The sequence below is a fragment of the Stegodyphus dumicola genome, chromosome 7 (assembly GCF_044657685.1).
Source record: "Stegodyphus dumicola isolate Sdum_Otavi_A_Nest chromosome 7, ASM4465768v1".
In the NCBI taxonomy this organism is placed as follows: Eukaryota; Metazoa; Arthropoda; class Arachnida; order Araneae; family Eresidae; genus Stegodyphus; species Stegodyphus dumicola.
In genome coordinates this window covers 50,961,894-50,988,459 of record NC_140774.1, presented here as the reverse complement: position 1 = coordinate 50,988,459, position 26,566 = coordinate 50,961,894, and the positions used below count along the sequence as shown (strand labels likewise).

Genomic DNA, 26,566 nt, shown 5'->3' with positions numbered 1-26,566 from the left:
TTTAGAGTAGCATAATGAGAATTTTAATACCACCAGTATAATTTTGCATTTCTAATCTGCCATTTTAGTGATAAACATATCTACCGCGTAAACATGGACCTGAGGATTAGCTGTAATGTTTACCAACAGAACCGCGTGTGTTGTTCTACAGAACAGGATAAGCTTTGCGCATGCTTCGAAAATATTGCGCCTGTGATTGGATGTTGCATAGTACTCATGTAAGATGGCTGCCTATGTAATGGTTGTGTAATGAAGTTGTTCATCTGAGGTACATAAATATAACTAACTTTTATTCCAAGACCATGAAATCATGAACAGATGATACTACTCAATAAGAAGGCTAGTTTACGTTAGTGAAAAATGCTGGAGCTGGAAGTTGTACCTGAACGTTCCCTAGGGAATGAACAGTGGGAGCTGGTTTTGGGTAAGACTTTGTTTTGAAAAAACATTTCGCTGCGCACAGCTGACATTGTATTGTCACCTGGACAGTGTTATCAGCTGTAGCAAACAATGCAGGTGTAGCATTAAATAAGACATTGTTTTGTTGCTTTATATAAGTTAGTTCTTAGTAATAAATATTGCGTTCCTAATATTTTTTTTTTAATTTTATTTTTTTATTTGAAGCAATTTATAAAGTTAGGAAAAGTTTAGAAGTCACATTTGTCAATGTTTATGTTGCCTGTTGTGTTTTACTGAATGTGGGGGCAAATATTACCTTAATTCACTTCACCTTTTTGAGCATACAAATATGTAAAATCGATGATTTTTAAAGCTATTTATTTTACAAGCACGCAAAGATAATTTTTCCGCCCTTAAGTATCGTTGTTTGGGAAGTAGAGAACGACATTTATAAAAGTTCTTTATTCTGGGGAACGATTTAACTACATTTATGTAGCATATCATATAACTTTAAAAGATTATTTTCTTCTCAAATGTAATTAAAATTTTTGGCTATTAGAATCTTTATTTTATGTAAGATCGGGAAAAAATAATTATTTATTTTTAAGTGTATTTTTTCTAATTATATTCAGAATTTAATGGTCCAATAATTAATTGTCAATTGTTGCATGATTTTAAACTACCTTAAAGTTTTAAGAATAATGAGAAATTTCATTTGTAATTAAGTAAAAATGTATTTATGTGTTGTGGACTATTTGAGCTTTTTTGGGTTTAAAACTGGTTTTGAACCCAAAAAAGTTCTAATAATGTAATGTTCTAATAATCATTACAATATATTTTAAAAATTTCATTGCTGTTTAATATTAAATAGGTAAACTCTATACATACCTTTTTCATTTAAAGAATGATGCAATAGAAATTAATTGCAAACATCCACATTCTTTATTAGAAAGCAGTGATGATTTATGAAAATTTTAACAAAGATTTTGCATTGGATCTTATGAAAAACAATATATAAAACTCTAAATCTTAGATTTGTTGTATGGTGAAAGATTTTGTAGCCATGTTTTATTGCTGAGCTAATTAATGGAATTTCATACATCACCTCCTTGTAGAACAATTTGGCACCCAACAATAAATATATTGAAAGCAGTTGGCATTTTTCAATGCTTTTAAAATTTTAGATTATCAATTACATTTTTGTCCAAACTTAAATGAAACCATATGATATCCTTATTCTCAAGAAGAGAAAGATTAATGTGAGACAAAGTATGATTGTGTCACATACAATGGCTCAAACTTATATTTTTAGAATTTTTTTACACAGATCTTGTGCTAAATATTCAAACAGTGAATTATTTTCGGCTCTACACTTATATGCGCCCTAAGATCACCAAATGTGGTGATATGTGTTCTGCACTGCTTTTTGGCACGATTGCTTGTTGTATGGCAACTCTTTTGCTGGAATATTTTAATTGCTCGTTGGTTCGTGTCGTGCATGTTTTAAAATGGCATATGTTGCAATGAGAGATGTGGTTGCAAGAGGGTCTGGAAGATTATTTTTAGTGGTTGTGCATGATAGAACGGAGGAAACGCTGATGATAGAAGTAAGGAAATGTATTAAAGAGTGGATTGAGCCTTGTACAACTATTTTTTTCGGATGGCTGGAAATCTTACAAGGAAAAGAAGGTTTTGAACATTTATTTGTGAACCATAGTATGAATTTTCTGGATAGTGTGTCTGGCTGTCATATAAATACGATAGTGATTACGTGGTGGCATGAAATTAGTATTTCTGCTGTTCGAAAAAGGTATTCATTCATGGTAAGTGCATTTTATTTTATTCTTGTTCTTATTTTGTAGAATGTTATGTTCATTGTTATTTTAGTATGGATTTCTGTCATTGTTGTTTTTTTGAACTGTATGAAATTTATTAGTTTATTTTCTTGATTAGTGCCTAGATTGTGCAATTCGTAGATGTTTTTTAAAGTTGAAACAGAACGCTGTATACATGGTATTCTTTGAAATTTATTGTTGTTATGTTAATTTATTAAAGCCAGGTGTGTGTATTTCGTAGATTCTTTCGTTTCCTTGATTGTGCAATTCGTAGATGTTTTTTAAAGTTGAAACAAAATGCTGTGTACATGGTATTCTTTGAAATTTATTGTTGTTATGTTAATTTATTAAAGCCAGGTGTGTGTAGTTTGTAGATTCTTTTGCTGTCTAGATTGTGCAATTTGTAGATTTTTATTTTTTTTTAAGTTAAAAGGTATCGCTGTGTACATGGATTCTTGTCAAGTATTTTTGGCTAGAAACTTTGTTTTTGCTATCCAAATTTTTTGTTTTTGTTTCTGATTTTTAGCTTAAATTGTATGTTCAAAACGTGGTTTTTGGAGACATTGTAGGCTTAAAGTTCGAAATATAGACAAAAAATTTAGATTGTAATATGGCACCGTGGAGAAATTTGGTGACTTGAGAATGCATATAAGAGTAGTTCCTTATTTTCTAATATTACATTTTCTCTTTATTTTAAAAATCGCCTGTTTAAAATAAATAAGTCAAAAATCATCCAATGTATTTCTTGGAATAAAAAAATTTGTTCACAAAGTGGTAATCAGTAACTTGATGATTTGGCCACTTGAAAATTTTGTTGTGATGTTTCTTGTTATATTTTTTATTTTAAATTAAAGGGCCCACCAGCGGCCGAGCGGTAAGGTCGCTGAACACTGGTAGTTTGGTCCAAGGTTCAAATCCCGCAAATTGGCTGACTGCATGGGCTTTTTCATAGTTTTCCCCGTGTGTAATGTGTTTACGAGCCACTTTGCCTTAGTAAGTCCTCCATGAAGGCATCCATCTTCTTAGGCAGATAGCCCTCGAGGCTTTGCCATAATTAACCAAACCAAAACTATTTTAAATGAAAGTACATCTCAAGAATTAGTCTGCATTTTCAAATTATTACTTGTTTAACAAAATGTATTAACATTTCCATATCTGAAGTGAGCATGGCAAGGTGCTAAAAATTAACGATAAATTAATGACAGAAATTTAACAAATCACCATCACAGCTTAAGATTAGAAAAGTGCTCAAAATACCCAAAAAATCATTGGTGCAAGCATGTAAAGCTGAGATTTAAATCTGAAAATTGTTTTGCCTATTGTTAAGCACAAGGATGGAAGCATAATAAGTTAGGGATATATCGCTCCTCTGGGATGAGAAATTTAGCTTTTATAGAGAATAACATGGATCAGCATAATTATGTATATATTCTTAGAAAGCACCTTCAAGAAAACTTGAATGCAAAATAATTCAAGTTCTGTTAAATTAATGATCCTAAACATACAGCCCTAATTGTTTGTTCATGGTTATTATACAACTATCCCAAAGTTATCAAAACTCTTCCCTATTCTATGGATTTAAATCATACTGAATAGGTATTGAATCAGTTGTGGGGGGGAAAAGTTATTTACATATTATCCTGTCAGCTACAAAACTGTCGCCAAACAGTGGGATTCATTGTCAGTTATGGATTAGTTGGACATAACAACATTTGTAAAATCTGCGCTTTTGTTTGGTATAATTCCAATTGATTTTGGGGTAAAAGTATATTTATGGGTACCCCTTGGCGGTACATGGATACTGAGTTTGTGCAATTCTTTGCCTTGTTATTTTGGCTTTGTGTAGTGCCGATTTTTGGGTATCTCATGTACACATCGACCTATTTCACTTAAAAAAAGTCAGAGAATTGCACAAACTAGGCTTTGTGCACTCCCTTGACTTTGTCCATATACACATCGAACTATATTTATATTCACTTTAAAAGTCAAAGGAGCAGCCAACAAAAAATATATAATCTCAATAAACTACATTTGAAATCAAACAATGAAATAACATAAAAAAGGAAATTCTTCTTTGCACTACACAAGGGAAATAGCCACTTACCTTATTTACGAATTAACACGTCTTCAGTCAAACAAATTTCCTTAATAGCATCCAAAAACTTCTTAGAATTATCTGAACTAGAATGTGTACACTGGCATCAGCACATAAATTCACAAAATAAAAGTCAAAAATATCCTCCGTAACGCCGTTTGACCATATGCATTTCCTTCCTACAAACAGGACACCTAATAATGGCTACTAAGTAAACTTTCATTTACACACTGGTCAAGTAATGCTCTTTTCCCCTTTCTTTCCAAATCATACAGAAACTTCAAATTAATCTTACCACATTCGGCCATTTTACCATCTAAATTGCAAAACAAGCAATATACTTCCTAACTAACACACACACACACACATACCGCAAGCCCTTAGGAATTTACTGCAATTATGCAACTGATTACATCATAATAGGGTTTCCATAATATTCAACTACTCAGGCTACCATAAATGAAACAACAACTTCGTGATAATACAAGGGGTACCCTTCTCCCTACTCTGATTTTCGATAAGCCATGTTTTGTTTTTATAAATTAACTGTTGTTGCTGTGTTTTTTCCTTCTATTTTGAAAAACATTATTAAAATCTGGCACCAGTCTTCTGCAGAATAGTCTTCTGCAGAATAAGAAGCAAGGATTAATTTCAAAGTTATGAAATCGTACCATCAAAAAAATTGTGGATTAATAGTCAGCTGAATTGGAACTACTTTGATAGGATATTTACCAGCCTTTATGGTTCGATGGTAGCCATCTTTCGCGGTCCAAGTACCAAAAAGAATAAGGAAACATGACTTAGACAGCTCTATTAGAAGTATGGAGGAATGATTGGAAATGGAACATTTTGATGAAAAATTAACTGAGGCTAATCTTTGGAATATGGTAACAGGTAGTTTGGCGACATTTTGGTAAGGCGATAAAAGTTACGAGTTAGGACTTTAGCAGTGTACATGGATCAAGTTAAGAGTGTGCGCGATGCCATTTTTGTACAACTCTGGGATTTTTTTTAAGTGAAAGTAGGTCGACGTGTACATGGATACTGTGTATGTGCAATTCTTAAAAACGCGGCAAGCAGTGGTCGATTCTGCACCTTCGCCCAATTTCGCGCGTAATCTTCATCATGATTAAGCACTTTTGTTCCATAAAAGTTCTAGCATAAGTGTAATTCGGCTAGCAGATTATTCGGGGGGAAATGTTGAGTAAAAAAAAAAAAAAATGCCTTTACTTCGTGAAAACAAAATGGCGTCCAAAACAAAACTAGCCAGTTGCTGTAGCAGGGTTGGTCGCAAAATTTTCGCCAAGTTACCATAATCCAAAGATTAACCTTAACTGAATCCATGTTAGAGCACATTAAAAGTGTAATTTTAAGTAAAAGGTATCCAACAAAATATTGCATGTACTATTATTTTCATGTTTTTATTCAGTATAAATTATTTGTTCAAAGTGTCTGAATACAGACATTGAGAGAGTTTATTTTCAGAACTTTATGAATAAACTATTTTTTTTTAATCAAAAACATTCTGAATAATTTTTTTGAAAGCAAGCAGATTGTAAAAAGGATGAACAATAGTATACGTGAAATTAAAAGTCATTTTGCTGGTATTTAGCGAGTGATATTTTCAAAGGAAACTGAAAAATACAAGTATCCAAAAACAAATATGACCCACTATAAGACATGTATTCCCCCCCCCTTGGACTAAAGGAGGTAATTGGCTTACAAATAAGAGACCACATTTACAAAAGCTTGCTTGACCCCCATGCTCCTCACCACTTGTAGAAGGTAAATTTCAGTATTAATTCCGTCTAGTGAGTCCATTTTCTCTGCCCAGGCTCTTCTTAGACTGTCTGTCATTAATACTATAACTACACTAATCATAAGCTTCATTTTTTTAAAAACTTTCATATTTAAGTATATGGTGCATAGCAAATATGTTTTATAATGGTATGAGTAACTGAAATGAATGCTGATGCAAACATAAGAAGCTGCAGATGCTTCATGTTGCAGTTGAACTTTAATAAAGTAAGACTGGTACTTTTCCTTTATCTGCCCGTAAAATCATACGAACAAAGTAATGTGATATAAAAAATAAATTTAATTATAAAAAGGGTGGAAGAAGTGTTGCTCATGTCAATTAGTTTTTTTTTTTTTTTTTTTTTTTTTGTCCAGTTGGAAACTGTTTCCCTGTTGCCTCTGTAATGTAGTTAAAATAATTCATAATATAATTAAAATAATAATTATAATGTGTTGTTATATTATATTACTTGTTCTTACTATTTTATAATATTGCGAGCAGGAAGACTATGCTAAAACTGAAAGTAGTAGAAAAGTATTTTTAGAAAATGTGAGGTAATAGTGAGGTTTCTGGTTCATGGCAGCTGAAGAACATCTGTTATTCTATATAGCCATGTATTTAAATATATTTAACAGAACAAGGCAGGAATTGTGTACCATAAAAAATTGAAATGTAGTTAAGATGAATAAACTAATATTTTGCTGTAATATAGAATCTTATTCTAGTAGAGAATTAGAGGGCATATTATCCACGTAAAAAGTATAATGATGGTTAGTGGCTTGTTTTATTTCTGTTTTGTGTTACATATTTATATACTATACTTTAGCATTAGACATATTAAAAGTGTTGTCTTTTGAATTTTTAAGGAAAATTTGCTTTAAAGTGTAAGATAAAAAAATATAGACTATAAGACAATTCAGCATTACTTTATTCGAAATAAAAATATTGTTGCACTTCTAAAATAAATTACACTTTTCTGTCAAGTACATTTTTAAATGCCTATAAAAGCAAGAGCACAGCTGGTTGTAAGAATGAGTCTCCTGAAAAATAACTGGAGTGGAAATTACTGTACATTTAAAAATGGTATATGTGGGGATTGGTATTGGACTTCCACAGGGGTGAAATGTGCTTTAACCCTACACCCTTGGTGACAAAATTTTTTGGAAATATGGTGGTTATTTTGATGAATAAATATCTTTTCACCATGCTCTTACTATGTTCTGAAAAAAGTTTCAACTGAAAAAACAATTGAATTTTTAGGGCAATTACCAAAGTACTAATGAAAATAATAGTAATAACAATATATTTATATTATGTCTATTATAAGGCTGCTTCAAAACTGCAAATATAATTTTGACTGTTTATCTGTAGGGGAAGTACATATTCTTTCAAATACTGTTAGTCATTTTAAATTAAGTAGAATTAACTCAGTTTCATTTTTTCTAGGGATGGCATTCAGCCAGGTTGTTCATATTTTACAGCAACAGTTTCAGTCAGTCAAAAATGTCCAAGTACTTTACAGTGAATTGGTATAGTAAACATTTTTTTTTTTAACTTTTGTTTTTTAATTTTTTAAATTTTAACTGCATGTGTATAATTATATTTATTGCATTTTTCAGAACCCATTAGTAATGGATTTGATTATAAATCTGTCTCAAGATGGTATTCGACTTATATTCGATCCATTGTCTCAGAGGCTAAAGGTATATGGGACTGCTATTTATAGTTTAAATATTGTTAGAATTTCATTGTCAGATTATACTTTATTATTTTACATTTACTATGCAAAAACCTGAATTAAACTAATGGATCTGAATTTTTCTTTTTCTTTTCTTTTCTTTTTTTTTTTTTTTTTTTTAAACTAGAATAGTACAAGTTTAATTTGTGCATTTTTAAAAATAATTTTGATTACTTCTATGATATTTTTAAAAGAGCAATATTATGATATAAGAGAGTTAATGCATGAAATATTAAAAAAAAAATTCAGATTTCAGAGATTGGTACTATCACATAATCCACCCATCCGTACCGCAAAGTCACCAGTTGTTGGCAACATAATTTTTTGTTATTTTAACAAAAAACAGTAGTCTTTTTTAAAAAAAATGGTGCTATGTTGAAAATAGCAATGAACTAGCAAAATTAAAAAAGTAAAAAACACATGTAATAAAACAGTAAAAATCATGTAAAGCAAACTCCATAATGAAGCACTCAAAATTTCATGAAACAGTAACAAAATAATTAAATATAAAATGCAGTAAATCCTTGTAATAAAACACATAACTTTATATTTTCTTGGTCTTCTGTTTGTGTGTGCAGCAATTCATTTTAACTTAATAAAACATCAGAATTGCAGAATTCTCACCAATGCAGAGCAAATTGGCATGGCTTTCCTTGTACACATTGACCTGATTTAACTTAAAAAAAAAAAAAAGAGAGAATCGCATTTATTCAGAAAAAACTATTTGTCAATATCACCTAAAAAATTTTAGAATTTCATCTAAGCTGTACTTGGGCACACTTTTAAAAATTTAGCACACAAAGAAAATTAAGAAACACACACACAAACATGCTGCTAATCAAAATAATAGTAATAATAAATCAGTAATTGTAATAATTACAGTTTTAAATAAATCATATTAAATTTGTTTGTTATATTGCAGCATACAGCTGTAGGAAATGGTGCTGTTGTGCTTGCTCTGTCTCTTAATGTGCTAAGTAAAATGCACATTGTTAAAGAGAATTTAGCACATGCTGCATTGTTAGCAAAAGTAGCTAATAATGTGTTTTTTGCATTGTACTGTATGTCCATGCATTTATATATAAACCATGAAAAATTTTGTGAAAAGAATAAAAGCAGCAAGGGATTTTAAAATAGTGTAACTTAATGAAATAGTTGGAACAAAGACACCAAACACTAAAAATAAACTGTGAATTCCATTATGGAAAATGTTTTTATACAACAAAGAAAATGAAGTTATTTTATTTATTGTCATGTGAACATGGAAATAATGATTTTGTTAGTGATGAAATGTAGACAGATGATTAAAAAATATATTTTTTAAAACAGTATTTAAATAGTGAATCTGGTGTAGACAGCATAAAAAATTAAGAAGAAAATTTCCCTTTCTACTGCCAACAGAATTAAATATTTGTTAAATAAGATCCTGAGTGAACTTCAAAAGGAAAATCCATTCTTTAAAAAATGAAAATGTGAATTGATAATATGTTACTAACAATTAAAATGAACATTTTCTTACACACTGCTTTAGAAAATAAAGCTATTACCTTTAAACTATAAAATGAAGTTAGGTGAAATAGTTTGCATAGGAGGCAATAAAAATTATGAAGATTTAATAAAATATTCCTTCTTCAAAATATTAATTGAAGATATAATCTTGTTTCAAAATATTAATGTTTACAAAAACTAGAAAGTACTGAATTGCATTCAAATTTACATCCTATGAATGAATGTTTTTGAAGAACTTCCAGTATTATGTAAAAATTTTCAGCGGTGCGATCTAACATTAATTGATGCATTTCACTTTGCTAAAATAAATTTAAAGAATAAGAAATTGAATATAGTGATGTGGAGTAATACAGTCAAAATTCTTCCTCGTAAAGATTGAGAAAAAATATTGAAATAGATGCAGATTTTTTGTTGTCTTTTATAAATTTAATTTGCTCTCATCTAGAAGAAATATTTCTTTAAAATGAAGTACAGGAATGAGTAATATTTGATTTGACAGCATCAAGTGCATGTGTTTTCATTCATGGCACAGAAGAAGTCAACAAATTATGTGTAAAATACATTAACATATTAACAGGTAAAACAGCATTGCTACAAGAGTGTAATAACTTTAAATTTATCATGTGTAGAAAAATTAAGTGCAAAACTGATAAAAAAAATAACGGACATTACAGAATGAACATTTTTTTTTTTAACTTTAAAATTTATGGATATTGGTGGAACATTTTGGCATCTAGTGTTGACTGTGAACATAATTCAATGAATTTAATAAAAAATAAACAAATCATTTGAAAGAAGATCACTTAGAGATGTTAATGTAAAAAAATTGTATGTACATCGTGGAAACAGTATAAATTTGGAAAGCATATATAGTTAAATTTTAGAAACAGAAGAGAAAATATTTAATATATAATTGTATAAATGTAGCATTTATTGACTGATATAAATCTGAACATTATTACTACAGTACAAAGTCTTTAACCACTTGCACTAAAAAGACGTGCAATGCACGTCAAGATGCTTTTGTCTCAAACCGCGAGCGACGTGAACACCACGTCGATAGGCATTTATTGCAAAAATGAAAATAACGTGGTGCACACGTCGCCTAATAACGAGATTGTTTATTTCTCGAGTTACAGCTCTAGATTGCACTCGCAGATGCGGAGTAGCGTAAATGAGGCACTTTACCGCTTGTTATATTGTAGCGCACGGCACCACAACCATGAAGTTTAGTCATAGCGCAAGTGGTTAATCCGGAATGATCTATAATCTGGACCTCAAAGCTACAAAATTTCTGCACATAATACGATTACGCATGCGCGTTTAATGTATAACGGACGGTATAAGCTAGGCTAAAATGATCTAATTATCTATTTCAGTTAATGTTGCAAATTGTGTTGTTCCTTAATCTTCTAATTGGAGCCAGCTTATTATTTTTTGCAGACTGTTAGAGCAATTTTATAAAAAGTAAGCTTGAACTTTCGATTATGTCAAAAAGAGTTTCCGATTCTGGAGCTGCCAAAGGATCTACAAAGCGAAAGCGTGTTTCGGTGTCCATCAAACAAAAAGTGGAATTGCTGCAAAAAATGGATAAAGGCATGAAGAAAGTGACAGAGAGGTTAGTGAAAACGAAAAAATTTCGCTTGACAAGTTAGTTGGTACTCTCGGCACAGCAATTAAGGACTTGAACAGCGGAACTTTGTAACTGACCAAGAAATTATGTCTGTTTATAGAATTAAAGAGAAAGTATTAGTACATAAAATGAAGCAACTTAAACAACTTATATTTTATATTGAAAGAAATGGTTAATAAAATAAATATTGAGCTTTTTTTTTTTTTTTTTTTTTTTTTTTTTTTTTGTTTGTTTGTTTGTAAATTGTGATACCCTTTAGATCATAATTGCTCTTTATTTCATAAATTGCGGTTTCATATTTTTAATTTTATAATTTCTGCATGCCATCTTACCAGACTTAAATTGATGATCTATAATCCAGAAAAACCCTAATCCAGAATAGCCAAAGTCCGACGAGTCCGGATTAAAGACTTTGTACTGTATTAGAGTTGTATTTTAGTATATAATTTTGTTATGTTTACATATATATTAATGCATTAATTTTTGTAATTAAAATCAAGTTTTTACATATGTTTTTGAAATAATGAATGTTATTAATATAAATTTAAATATAAAAGAATAAAAAATAAAAGCTATGCAAACAGTTCTTATAGTTAAAAAAAATTGCAAAGATCAATATAAAGCTGAAGATCAGTAGTCAAAAATTAGAGTGAACGTTGCACCTAAGAAGAGATAGCAAAATACATTTAAGCTGTGAGATTTCTATATTACTGTAACATAGAAGATAAATAAAAGTTAGCCAAATGCATCATTTCATAAGCACTTCATTACTTTAACAATAATTATGAAACTCAATCTAGACAGTATTTACATTTTAACAGCCAGTAGATATTGTTTAGCTATCTACTTTAAAATTTCTTCGAAACTGTATTTTTGCTTTCCTTCCAGATACCAGACATTTTTTCCTAGTGAATTTCTCTAGATAACTTGGACTATTCATTCATTTGTAAAATAAAACTTCATGGGATGTGCATTTCTTCATTCTACTATTACTAGGCAAAATGGCATATTTGTGAAAAATGTAACATTTTATTTTTCATTAGCTGACAAACTCCACAGTTTCATTGTGATTTGTTACAAGGAATAAAAACCACACATTAATAACACACAGAAATCACAAACAACTCTAGAATTCCCAAATCACATGCATTTCGTAGGTTGCCAGATAAAATACTTTTTTCATAAAATTCTGGGTATTCTATTCAGGCCCATGCCAACAATAGGTGCAGGGTCGTATGGTGCATGATGGCGGTGAGTTAAAAAGGCTCCGGGCAGTCATTAAAACAAGCAGTCTGTCTTGCTGCTTGTCTGAACAGGAAAATTCTTGTTTTATTTGAATGCTCCCTCCAGGGTTCGACTCAGGTAAAACCTGGGAAGCTACTGATTAGTATCTGTACCTAGGCAGTCTCAGCCATGGGTGTTTAAAATCGGTCTTTACGGGACTAAAATCATCTCTGGTGATGGCTGGCTCAGGTTCGACAGGGACCATATGGTACTGTCTTGTCCGTTCCATTGGTTGTGGTATAGCTATATAGTCAGATATTCATGGTTCTCCGGGACAAAACATCCACACCAGTGGAGTTGGCAAATTCAGTGAGCCTTTAAACTGCTTGAGGTTTCCAGTGGGCGCCTGGAACCTCAAAACTGTATATTGATATCCTCCCTTGGTTTTCCCCTGGGTGCGCCTAAAGCTGACATCTATATACCATGATGTAATGTTAGCTGGCCAGATTGGTGGCCCGGTCTGTCCAGTAGTCACCGCCATCATGCACAGAGTGACTTTGATCTGCTGTCCGGGATTGGGGCCCCTGTTGATGGCAGATGTTTTTACCTTTCCTTCAGGAGGGGGCATGGAATGTGAGTTGCTGAGTATTCCTGTTGACTCAGCTTAGTCTTAACTCATTGGCTTGACCGATTAGTCAGCGGCCTCTTAGATCGCTTCTAGGGGTTGGGGCATTTAACTGTCCTAGGCAGCCTCAAGCTTGCCAGGTCTGAGTGCCCCTTCCTCCTAGCACACTGTCTTATTTGACAGGAAGCTTATAACCAGGGCAGGAGTTTATCTGTGGTGTTCTTTTCTGTCTGATTTGAACGTGAGAATATGTGATGCCGATGCATATGTAAGGGTAAACGGTGCCGTAAGATGCATTCGACAAATTGCTTAATCCTTATTTTGTGTCTGCTATTGCAGTCGTAAGTAAATTTGTGCATATTTATTTATTTATTTATTTATTTTTTGTGCTTTTTTATGACTGCTTGTTGTTATTGTTATTCTACATAAAAAAAAAAAAAAAGGTAAGTGCAGTTACATATTATGGTAAACTTAGGCTAGCTTTTCAGAAAAGCGACGATTTGAGCATAATTACTCAAATTTTTTTTTACATTAACCATTTGTTTATTAAACTAAAAATTATTATTTTTGGAGAAAAAAGGATTGACATATTTATGGATACCAGAATTTAAAATATACCTATTAGAGATTTGAAGGGAAGTAAAAATATACAAGGCATTTTGAAATTAAAAACTGCCAATTTTTTTATTTTTAGCGATATGGAAAAACAAAAGAAAATGTTTCATTATTTCATTACGTCTTAAATACATACTTTAAACTTTCCAAGTGTTATACATAATAGTTCTTAAAATAATTATTTTTAACTTTTATTTTTACTTCCACTTTTCTGCCTTCATTACCCCCAGATGTCAGAAGAAAAACAGAAAAAAACTGTTTGGGTATCAGAATTTAATGAAGAAAAAGAAAGCAAGAGGAAGACTTAATAAACGAGGACTTTAAATTTACTCAGTTTTGCCCAAAACCAAAGAATACCCAAGCTGATGCTACTAGCACTAGTTGTCCATCAATGTCTTGGCTACCATTGAAATTACCAAAGGAACCTAATAATCAAAGTGTTAGAAAGTGTTTTCACCTGGGAATTACCTTTAACTTCAATGCAGCTGGTCGAAATAACTGAAGTGACTAGTGAAAAAACTAGTGAAATCTACAATTGTTGCATAGATGCGCATTTGCTTGATGATTTCGGATTATGCCAAAGTCCATTATTGCTATCCCAAGCTCAAGCCCTAACAGAAAATGGTTCTGGATGTTATCAAAACCTGGTTTCCAGCTTCAGTTTCCCAAAGACAAAAATGAACATAATTTTTTTTAGATGTGCTTTTATGGAATCTTGCCAAATAATGAAAGAGCTAAAAGGGATTCGTTGCTAAATTGTGCTGAAAAAATTTCGGCAATTTTTAGCAGAATTAATTTAGGTAATTCCCGGTTGAAAACGCTTTCTAACACTTTGATTATTAGGCTCCTTTGGTAATTTTAATGGTAGCTGAGATGTTGATAAAAAACTAGTGCTAGTAGCATCAACTTGGGTATTCTTTGGGTTTTGGAAAAACTGAGTAATTTTAAAGTCCTGCTTTATTAAGTCTTCATCTCGCTTTCTTTTTCTTCATTAAATTCTGATACTCAAAACGTTTTTTCTGTTTTTCTTCTGTCATCTGGGGGAAAAGGAAGGCAGAAAAGTGCAAGTAAAAATAAAAGTAGAAAATAATTATTTTAAGAACTATTACGTACAGTCAAAAGTCGTTAATTCGGACACCCATAATCCGGAATGATCTATAATATGGACCTCAAAGCTACAAACTTTCTGCGCAAGCGTCGCGTAAGACCTCTAAGGCTGCGAATTTGCGTGTGTGCGGGCACAAAATACGTTTACGAATGCGCGTTATGGACGGTATAAGCTAAGCTAAAATTATCTAATTATCTATTTCAGTTAATGTTGCAGATTGCGTTGTTCCTTAATCTTCGAATTGGATCCGGCTTATTATTTTTTGCAGACTGTTAGAGCAGTTTTATAAAAGTAAGCTTGAACTTTCGATTATGTCAAATAGAATTTCCGATTTATATTTACTAATATGTAACGGATCTACAAAGCGAAAGTATGTTTTGGAGTCCATTAAACAAAAAGTGGAATTGCTGCAAAAAATGGATAAAGGCATATCCTTTGTTTATCTAAACTTTGTTTATCTGTAACGCCGCGGGGCGCAATGAATTGGAAGTTGATCTGTCAGCACTATCCTTATCTTCAGGGCAGATGTTTTTATTTTATTTGGCTTATAATTGCTTACTAAATGTAGAATTTCATTTCGATATACTTCGTCTTTGATATGATTTAAATCAAATACCTCGTCATTATAATTCGCTTCCGATAGCGAAGAAAGTAACAGAGGTTATTGAAAACGAAAAAAATTCGATTGACAAATTAGTCGGTATTCGTGACACAGCAATTATAGGACATCAACAGCGGAACTTTGTAACTGAACAAGAAATTATGTCTGTTTATAGAATTAAAGAGAATGTATTATCACATAAAAAACGAAGCAACTTAAACAACTTACATTGAAAGAAATGTTTAATAAAGTAAACAAATAAATATTAAGCTTTTTTTTTTTGTAAATTTTGATACACTTTAGATCATAATTGTTCTTTATTTCGTAAATTACGGTTTCATATTTTTAATTTTATAATTTCTGCATGCCATTTTACCAGATTTAAACTGATGATCTATAATCCGGAATCGCCGAAGTCCCGACGAGTTCGGATTAACGACTTTTGACTGTATAACACTCGGAAAGTCACTATTTGAAATATTTTACCTTCTCAAAAACTGAGTATATCTTAAACCATCGCTGGGAAAATATATGAACTATTAGATCAATACCAAATAATTCAGGAGAGAGGAATACTCTTTTGTTTATTAAAATAAATAAATAAAATTTAAAGTATGTATTTAAGACATAATGAAATAATGAAACATTTGCCTTCCGTTTTCCATATAACTAAAAATCAAAAAATGACAATTTTAAATTTCAGAATGCCTTGTATATTTTTACTTCACTTCACATCTCATATAGGTATAGTTTAAATTCAGTGGTATCTGTAAGTATGTCAATCCTTTCTTCTCAAGAAAAAGAAAAAAAAAGAAAAGAAAGAAAGAAAAAAAAGAGTTTAATAAGCAAATGGTTAATGTTTAAAAAAAAAAAATTGAGTAATTATGCTCAAATCGTCACTTTTCTGAAAAGCTTATCTAAGTTTAACGTAATATGTAACTGCACTTACCTTTTTTTATGTAGAATAACAATAACAGCAAAGCAGTCATAAAAAAAAATTTAAAGATAAATGTCGCACAAATTACTGCGATTACAACAGTAAACACAAAATAAAAATTAAGTTATTTGTCGAACGCGTCACCCTTACATATGCATTGGCATCACATAAGATCAGCTCAACTTACGTCAAAAACTGCAGAAAGCATTATAACTGATATCAATAGTATAGATCTTATGCATAAGCTGCAGTTTTTGCAGACATTTGAAGTAAATGTAGTATCGACGGTTGAAACCCTAAGCTATATTGTGGTCAGCAACATAGCAGTGTGTAGAAAAGAATTTTGGATATATCTCTAGATATCAGCGCTAGAGCATTTTTTGTGTCCTGTTGTAATCACAGTTTGAACCTTGTTGTAAACAACTCTGTTAACAACAATTTATTCGGTGCGAACTTATTAGAGATGCAAATTAATTTGTTTTTAATTTTAAGATAATAAATAGTGTTAAGCAATATATTTGGTATCCAATGCATTTAGTGCATTATTTCACTTTGCTTGCAGTGTTACTTTTTTATAACATAAATATAATTCTTCAGTAAATATGTTTTTGTGTGGGTTTTAACAAAGCACAAAATGGTTGCACATTTAGCCAAACTGAAAGATAAAATGTAATTTTTTTTGTTTCTCATATTATTATGTTAATAATACCTATTTTAAGTGTTAACAATAAGCAGCTTCCCTTTAATATTGTTGCTGCATAAAGGCACTCGCTACACATTTGCAGGATGGCTCCGATTAGGCTTGGCACGGGCCTGAGTCTACTTTGGCAGCATAGCACTTTGCCCAACAATTCTTGTCATGGTTGGATGTATAATGCAGTAATACTCAGAGATTTGATCTTAAAATACTTTTTCTCATTTCATGCTAAAAAAACTGTATGGTTTCTTAATGTTATTAAACTTCATACAAAGTATTATTAATTAAAATTGTAATATTAATGTATTATTTTCAAATAAATGAAAAAAAAAAAGGTTGGAAAATAGTCTGATAGTTTCTAAACACATTTTTAAGTGTCATATATATGTATGTATGCTTGCAATTTGGTTATGCTTATTGCTGTTCATGCAGTGACTTCAATTTGTCACTTTGCTTTGTGAAATATTTAATTTTTTTAAATGAAAATTTAAATTCATTTTAACCGAAAATTATGAAAATATGTAGTGGAGTCAGAGTTATACACAACATCATAAACATGATAGGTTTTATTTTATTTATGGTTTATAAAAAGCTTTATGGCTCTAAGGGTTAAAAAATTAAAATTTCCCTGTTGCAGAGATTTTATTCTAGATATCTCTTATTAAACTATTCTATGTGATAATTACTGTAATTTGTATTCTTTAGTTTACCCAAAATTAATTTTTAAAAGAGTGAAAAAATGACTATACTAAATAATATGCAGGCATTGCTAATTTATATTTTTGTATTCGAGTTCCATTATTTATTGGCATCATTATAAAACTTTGCACCTTTGATTTCTTTTTAGATTATTGAAGTATATTGCATGAACAAAACAAAATTAAAATATTGGTAAGTTTCCTTTCCTTCACCTGAAATAAAATGTAAAGTATTTTTTAAAGTAATATGCTTCCAATCTGTAATCATTTATTATTTTGACTCTTAACTTCTTTAAACCAGTGGTACAGCTGTTGATTAGGAGAAAAATTATTTGCTTTAAAGCTGGTTATGGTACAACTGTTGCACCAGCATTTTCATTCCTTTTATTCAAGAATCTCCTGCCTTTTATTGCTTTAGCTGACAAAGGGATTTGTGGGTGGTCCATGGTCATAGTAGTTCATGGTAGCTGCTGGCTGGACATTGTTCCTTATTCTTAATAGTTTGGCTCTATTTTGGTGAGGACTAACGATTTTATCTTGCAACAGTATAATGAAAAATAAAGTAGAGATATTTCATTACTAAAACATTAGAACTCTGTGTAGCGTTTGTTTGTGACTATTTCTTTATTATTATTATTTCTACTATTTTTTATTACTCTCAGAAATCTCAGACAGGAAGAAATGCATCCCTGATACAAACATTACAGAACAATTTAAATTTCTTTTCAACGCACTTTAAAATTCCCTAAATCAAATTGTTTTATGTATTTAAGATTAGGTCATACTTTAAATATGAAATTTCATAATTAACTAATTAATGTAATTAGTTAATTAACTAAATAATGTAAAAAATTTGATAGATTATCCCGAACTGTTGGTTTTATTTTATACTTCATGTTACAGATGTAAATTACATTGCATCTTGAATATTTTGGCGCTTTTCTACCTTGGTAAAATAAAATATATTCAAATCAGTTTTTCTTAAAAGCTATTTCCATAAAGGCATACTACTTTCCTTTGGCCGACAGTGCAACATACTTTGTTAGATTTAAATAGCCGACATTTCTTCTAACTGTTTTACTATTTCAACTCATGATAATTAAATTACCAATGAAAAATAATTATTGCTAATTGTATTCGAATATGCAGAGCTGGTAACTAAGCTTTACATACTGTAAAGCACTGCTTTCATTTCCCAATTTTTAATAATGCCATTATGAGCATAAAAACTGTGTGTAAAAATACAAATGCATATGTATTGATAAAAGATTACCTAAACTGATCGGAGATAGTTATTTTTATGTCAAGATTTAAAAAAAAAAAAAATGTTTTTCAAACAAATACTATGTTACAAAATTAAAAGAATTCAAAATATAAAATAGCTCATCATATTTAAAAATTCAAGCACAAATATGTATGTAGCACAAAATACTTGTATATATATATATGTAAGAAAAATGAAGAATATGTAAAAGATTAAATTAGCAACGTAAATTTCCTTTCTCAATTCTAAAAATAGTAACCTCTCTCTGCACCGTATCATTTCTAGATTAATCCATGTCATATGACTCTTACATAATTCTGGTGATGTAAATGGAACTAAAACTCAAGCAGTGAATGGTAATTTTACAGTAATATTAACTATCCATTAAAAATGGATTGAGAATCAAAACTAACTCAGTCTGGATTAAGATTTCACCTTCATAACGCACTTGCTTTCTATTCTACGCTTTGGCTTAGCTGGACTACAGTCTGTTTGTTCATCCTTTCTTAATGCAAAATTATCTAAAATATAAGCTTTTTGGAATAGGCACAATTAATGTGCCAACTTGCCTGTGGCCGTAACATGTTTGCTGAAATAAATAATGAAGATTTAATCTGCCTTTGCTTCCACTTTCCTATTCATTATGGACCAACACTTCATCAAAATTTCTGCTAGTCATTACTTCTAAGTTTGTTAAATCCTTTGGGGTTTCCCCTGCACAGGTTCGAATCCTATCGACTAAACTATAATAAAAACAAACTCAGTGCATCAAAATTAAATTTTTCTCACAATTAGAAAGTCTATTTACATAAAATAAGTAAGAAATTTTAAGGCAGAAATATGCAGGGAATCCATCAGAAACAGGCAGAGATATGTCACATGAGTAAACAGTATAAGTCTTCTGATTGGCTGCTGAGATGAGTATGCAAAATCATGAATATTTGCTATTTACAAAATATTCAAGTGCAGTAACATAAAAAACATATTTGTATAGTACACCATAAGTTGAAACAAATATAATAAAAGAGGTATGATGCGAATGGGTGCAGTGATATATGTAAACTTTGAGGACTATATATACGTCATATGTAATTGGCAAATTTTTGTGTTTTCAAGTGGTACCATAATTAATTTACCTCTCTAAGAAAACAATATCAAATGAAAATTTGACATCTCTTATTTGAACTCTACTGGTACTGAGTATGAGTACTGCTTGGCGTGAAAGAATAATCTTCATTCATATGATGGCAGTAAATTAAGAAAATCTTTTGGTTTCAAAATACAGTCAAAAGTCGTTAATTTGGAGACCTATAATCTGGACCTCAAAGCTAAAAACTTTCTGCACATGCGCCGCGTTGACACATGCGCATAGGCGTTTACGCGTGCGCGTAAGACCTTTTACGACTGCGCATATGTGTGTGCGCAAGCGCAGAATACGTTTTCGCTTGCGCGTTTTATGTATAACGGACTGTATAAGCTAAAATTATCTCATTATCTATTTCAGTTAATGTTGATGATTGCGTTGTTCCTTAATCTTCGAATTGGATCAGGCTTATTATTTTTTGCAGACTGTAAGAGCAATACTATAAAAGTAAACTTGAAGTTTCGATTATGTCAAATAGAATTTCCGATTCTGGAGCTCCCAAAGGATCGTACAAAACGAAAGTATGTTTCGATGTCCATCAAACAAAAAGTGGAATTGCTGCAAAAGATGGATAAAGATATGAAGAATGTGACAGAGAGGTTAGTGAAAATGAAAAAATTTCTATTGACAAGTTAGTCGGTATTCTCGGCACAGCAATTAACAGGACTTGAACAGCGGAACTTTGTAACTGAACAAGAAATTATGTCTGTTTATAGAATTAAAGAGAAAGTATTATCACATAAAACGAAGCAACTTAAACAACTTACATTGAAAGAAATGTTTAATAAAGTAAACAAATAAATATTAAGCTTTTTTTTGTAAATTTTGATACCCTTTAGATCATAATTGTTCTTTATTTAATAAATTACGATTTCATATTTTTAATTTTAGAATTTCTGCATGCCATCTTACGAGATTTAAACTGATGATCTATAATCCAGAAAAATTGATAATCCGGAATCGCCGAAGTCCCGACAAGTCCGGATTAATGACTTTTGACTGTATAAGTGAATTCAGTCTTATTCTATAGACTTCTTAATGCAGAAGATCAGCTGAACTTGAATAGTTTCATAAACCATCAGATTGTTGCACATGTTCAGGAAACAGAAGTATTGTTATTTTTATGTGAAGATCATGGATGGAAGAAGGATTATTATTCAGTCCAGAATTATATTAAAATAGATAGACCAGACATTTGATACACAAGGCAGTGATGCATCATAGTGTCATCAAAATAGAGGAGAGTGTCCCATGAGAAAGTATTTTTAAGCACTGTTCACTGATGATTACTGCATGCTATCATCAGTGAACTTGCTTGGTTTTCATTTCTGAAACTTTCTTTGACTTCTGCAGTAGACATCAGCAACCTGAGGTGGCACAAAAAGTGAAAATATAGATGTGTTTCTGTAAACCAAGAAAAATGTCTGAAATCCTGCATTAAAGAGTGTTGTAATAACCCTAGCATGTACATCTTGGTTTAGAATCTTGCACAGAATGTACATGCTTCATACAAGCATTGCACAAAATGTGCATTGCTTTCTGTATGACCAACATGGGCCAGTTCTTTCTTGGCCTGCATTATCTTCCAGTTTCTGCCCCATCAAGCATATGTGGAATATATCTTGAAAGTTAGCCCATATATTTGCAATGACAGCTATCATTGTCATATTGTGAATGCATTTTGGATCTGTATGGAATATTCCCCCCTCCCCAAAAAGTCATCCAGAATGTTTATCAGTCAGTGCCATATGATGTGTAATCCATTGTAGCAACAAAAAATTGGTGCACCAAAGTATTGAATTTAGCTAATTCCTTTTGACAAACTGATTTGTCATTTTAATCCTTTTGTGCTTTGTATCATGTCATCATTCTCATAAATATCTATCTGTCTTGTAACTTACATCCTTACTGGTTTTAATTTTACTGAATAACAATGTGTGTATTTTAAGTTTCTTCTCTACCTAGGAAGTAGAAAGTAGTAATGTGTAAAAATTTTAAATGTTGCTGTATAAAAATAAATGTTACTACATAAATAGAATTAATACATTTTAGTAAACAGGTGTTAAGAAAAACAAAAGAAGATTAGGAATTTTTATTTAATTATTAACCTGTCTAGATGTGGCATTTTGTTGCTTCTGTATCGATTTTATTTAATTCTATCTTGGAAATTTAGCTTTTCTAAATGCTTGTCATATAATAATAAAATTAATTAATTATTCCTAAAACAGTAACAGAAGGTATTCATGTCTCTTCCCCAAATGAGGCATTAGTATTAAAGAAGTATATCAACTGTCCTGTAGGCTCACAAAATTCTCATTGCATTCAAATTTTCCATTCTAAAACAGTTAAAATACTGTATGTGTGAAAGAGAAAATAGTATCCTAATTTTTCTGAATTTTACTTATAGTGGCAATGTATTTTGTTCTCCTGAAGTACCACCCACACTGGAACAGATTGATCATTCATTTGGTGCTACTCATCCAGGTGGTGAGTATTTAAGAAGTTTATTTTGGTTATGTGGTTTAATATCAGATGATCAGTAATAGTTTGGCTAACGAATTTATTGTAACACTGAATTTAGGACAGTTTGGAATGTAAATGCAAGAATCTTAAAAAAAAAAAAAAAAAAAAAAATATCAACAAAGATGTAAGGTATGGCCAGTCAGTGTGTTTTCTTTCATTTCTTAGTAGCATTGTATTTTTAAAATTGTCATTATTTATTGGTGTTTTATTCATGAAAATATTTCAGTTATCACCATAGAATAATTTGTTGAAAGTTCGCTTTCTTCCATTGATTAAGCAACAAAAAAGGTGTATAAGTGAAAGTTAATATGATTTAAGCAGTAAGGATTATTAATGAGGGATAGTAGATATTAATGGAGTTTTTTATTAGTATCGAATAGGTGGGAATATTGTTTAGCAAAAAGGTCTCTACTCTTATATTCGGCCTAAGATCACCAAATGTGGCGATATATGTTCTGCGCTGGTTTTTGGTGTGATTGTTTTGGGGATGATGTTGTTTGTATGAAAACCATTTTGACGTTGAAACTTGACTCTTTTGCTATTGCTCATTGATTTGTGTCGTGTGTGTTTTGAATGGCAATGATAGACGTGGTGGCAAGATTTCAGTTGCGTGTTTTAGGTTGTGTTGAAAGTAAATTTAGTATTAAAAGTACGATGTTGGAGTTGTTAACGAGTCTTTTGTTCACGGGTGTGTGAGGATCGAAGTGTATTTTTGGAATTTCTGTGGGACTTTTAAAACAGAGTCCAAAATGCAGAGCTGCTATGAGAACTCGGACGAAGAAGGGCATTTCTGATAGTTCTTGTGTGGATTTAAATCAAATACTTGCTGTTAAAGTATGTGGCTGTCAGTGGAGTTTAAGATTTGGATCGTGGTTTTCGTGTAGTAAGTTAACTTTGGAGGAAGTTTTTATCGTTACTTTCGAAATTTTGAATCTCAGAAAGACATGTGATATAGCAAAATCGTGGCACTTTTGTTCACAGACATTTTGTGACTGTCGAAATTTTATTAACAAGTGTATTATGGTAAGTGCATTTTATTTGAATGCACAAAATGAGATCTCAGTTTTTAATTATATGCATATTTCTGAAAATAGATAATTTTACATCTTAGCTTGGGGAAACAATAGATATTCATGCCCATTATATCTAAAAATCTGTCTGGCATTATCTTAAGGCATACCTATAAATTTGAAATTGTAAAAAAGGAATTATCTTTTAACTCTTATAATAAAATCCATATTAATTACTTTAAATATAGCATTGCATCATGGGTTTGCTTTAGAATCAGAAATTTAAAACAAAACAAATTATGTGGTATCATATTGAATTTCTGCTTCTGTGTGCTGTCTGAATACAAGCATTATTAACAACATAGTGCATTTTGCAAGGTCAAAGGGAAACACTTTTTCCCTGTTCTTGTCCTGCAACATGAAAGAAAGCCAAAAAATTTTCCCTATCTGCATGTGGTACACTTATCACATCAGGTGGAAGTATTTGTTTTTTAGCATTAAATTTGGCTGAGTTCATAATGAACGCTAATGCGTGTTTTCAGCTTCATTGTACTGTACATTTAAGTTTAAAGTTGTTTGGTTTTGTTTAAATTTGTTTATTTAAAGCAGACTTTTTAAAAATATTTATTCTTATTTCCAAGCTTCTTTCAAAGTTTTTAATGATATTGAAGTCTCTCTCTCTCTTTTTTTTTTTTTTTTTTTTTTAGAAATTTAAAGCATGACTGAAAATGAAACTGAGGGATTTTTAAAGGGCTTAATTCAACCAATGGTTAGATTTTGATCATCCTCTAAAAAGTAAAATTTACTTAAAAATGGGGAAATGTAAGGAGCATATGCAGTAATATTAAAGATAAAAACATGAGACATGCAAATTACATAATGCAAAAAAATTAGCTAATTAGCTTATGACGTGAAAGAAGTTAACTTTTGCCATGGTTAGTTGTAAGTTATGAATTTAATCATTTCGATGTGTTATTAAGATTTATTTGAAAACATGAAACATTTCTCTCCAATTTTAAGGCCTTAAATTCAGCCATGTCTGTTTTTGGAACTTCTAAACTTTTTGAACAACATCATAATTCTAGTCAGAATGCACTGAAGCTTATATAAGAGAAACAACATTGAACAACTGAATTGCAACATTAACAGAAAATATTAAAGCCACATTTTTCTCTTTCCTTGGGAAGAGCAAAATATATGAGAAAATTTCAGTAATTAAGGAAGAAATTTTTTTGTCAAAATGTAAATCCATCATAGGAATTTTATATGGGTTATATTCATTCGGTCAAAATGTTTTTAAGCAGATAAGAAGCCAAAATAAAAATGCAGCGATGGCTTTGTGTGATGAATACTAATAAAATATTTACCTTTTTTTTATTGTCCCCTTAGACTGTAAAATAGTTAGCAGAAACTGATTGCTAGTCTGAAATGCTGGATGAAGGTTTAAATCCCATACAATGCTTATTTATTTGTCATTTTGCCATCTTGCGAGTGTAATGTCGGACCATCCCTAGTAGTGTACCCTGTGCAATGTTCTCGGTAATAAGAGGGTTAAGTGACTGATCATCTCAGCTGTTCATAATACTTAAGAAGTAAGCATTTGTCAATTAAAAAACAAAAAGAAAGAAAAACTAACTTTAAAATGTTTTGACTTTAATTTTTGTAAGGGATTAATTCATTATTTGCTTAACTATTATTATCTTAATTTATAAATATTTTATCTCTTTATTCATTACTTATTACTTTATCCATTAGCTTTTTTTCCTGTTCTTGATGACATTCTATCTTCCAACATTTCTAATTTAAAAAATTAATCCAAGTTTAGAGATTTTCACATACGGGCAGCAAAGAATACATATTTTCAATAAACCAAGCAAGTAAAAATATATGTAAAACTTTTATCAAGATGCGATAAAAAAAGCAATAAAATATCACATCAATTTGTAATTTATATACCTGCCTAATGAAACAAGATCTGCCTTTAGAGACCGTGATCAGTCTGCTAATTCAAGTAATAGATAAAATTGTGCAAAATTAATAAATTTAGTTAAGAGCAGAAAAAGGTTGACACAAATTAGTGGGAATATGTCTTATTGCGTAAATTGATTTTATAAATTGCAGTTTTAAAAAAGTCATATGAATGCTATATAAAGGAAATAAACACTTTTCAGTTTAATCAAAATCGTAAAAACAACCTTGTATTTAGCATACGTATATTGAAACACTCAATCGATTTCGAGGGCAGCTAAAGGTCCCTCCTCATCAGGAGAAAGAAATACCTAGAAAGAAGAAGAATAAAGGGGAAGGAGTCTCAGAAACACGTGGTCCTTATCAGCACTGCACGTGGTTATAACCGGATTTTTAATCAGAGTTACACTGGCCGCCTACTTTTACTGAGCAAGGCTATCTGATCAAACATGTAACACAAAGGACAAGAAAAAAATTAGCGAAGTTAAAAATAGGGAGCGAGGGGCAACTGCACCTTCACGCTCAAAATCTGAACTTCGAATAATGGAAAGCAACCACAGAACGGAATGTTATGCCCTCTGGTAGTACCAAACGCGAGGAGGTAACGCCATCTATCGACAAAAATAACTGAATTAAGATAGTAGAATTTTAAAGGCATTAGGAAGGACAGGATTGGACTTCAAATCATTAACTAAACCTGCTAAATCTTTGTGAATGTGAAAAGCCTCAAGAAAATCCAATTCACCTATGGAAGAAGAAGATAATTTTTGCAGACCCAAAGTCAAAATTATGGTTAAATGTCCAACTATGATACACTATTGAAGACTTGTTAATTTCGCCTTTTCTGACATAAGATTCATGTTCCTTGATACGAAACTTCAACGCTCTTTTTGTTTGGCCAATATATCTTAAACCACACTGACACGATATACTATAAATTCCCCGAGAATTCAAGACAGAAACGCAATCTTTTAGAATCGAAGGGTGAATTTTATTAATAGGGGAGAAACTGACATGAAAATTGAATTTCTGGAGAATCCGTGCAATTTTATAGCTAATAGAAGGATAAAATGGAATCACGACAAGGTCATTAATATTATTTCTAACAGTGGAATGTCTTCTTTGATGGAAATCTGAAAATTTTT

At 31.0% G+C, this 26,566-nt stretch overlaps 1 protein-coding gene across 2 annotated transcripts in view; it reads left to right on the top strand.

Moving 5' to 3' along the window:
- The first annotated feature begins 207 nt into the window (after positions 1–207).
- Positions 208–26,566, top strand: part of LOC118184438 (phagosome assembly factor 1) — a 110,426-nt gene continuing 84,067 nt past the window's right edge. Inside the window, exons 1-5 of one of the 2 annotated variants that reach the window (XM_035354105.2) lie at positions 208–424; positions 7,574–7,656; positions 7,747–7,830; positions 17,662–17,705; positions 22,328–22,407. In XM_035354105.2, coding sequence (XP_035209996.1) covers positions 361–424; positions 7,574–7,656; positions 7,747–7,830; positions 17,662–17,705; positions 22,328–22,407 — 355 coding nt within the window. In that variant the 5' untranslated portion in view covers positions 208–360. Of the gene's footprint in view, positions 425–2,067; positions 2,223–7,573; positions 7,657–7,746; positions 7,831–17,661; positions 17,706–22,327; positions 22,408–26,566 lie in introns of those variants that run through there. The other variant, XM_085820185.1, reaches the window with a different exon arrangement.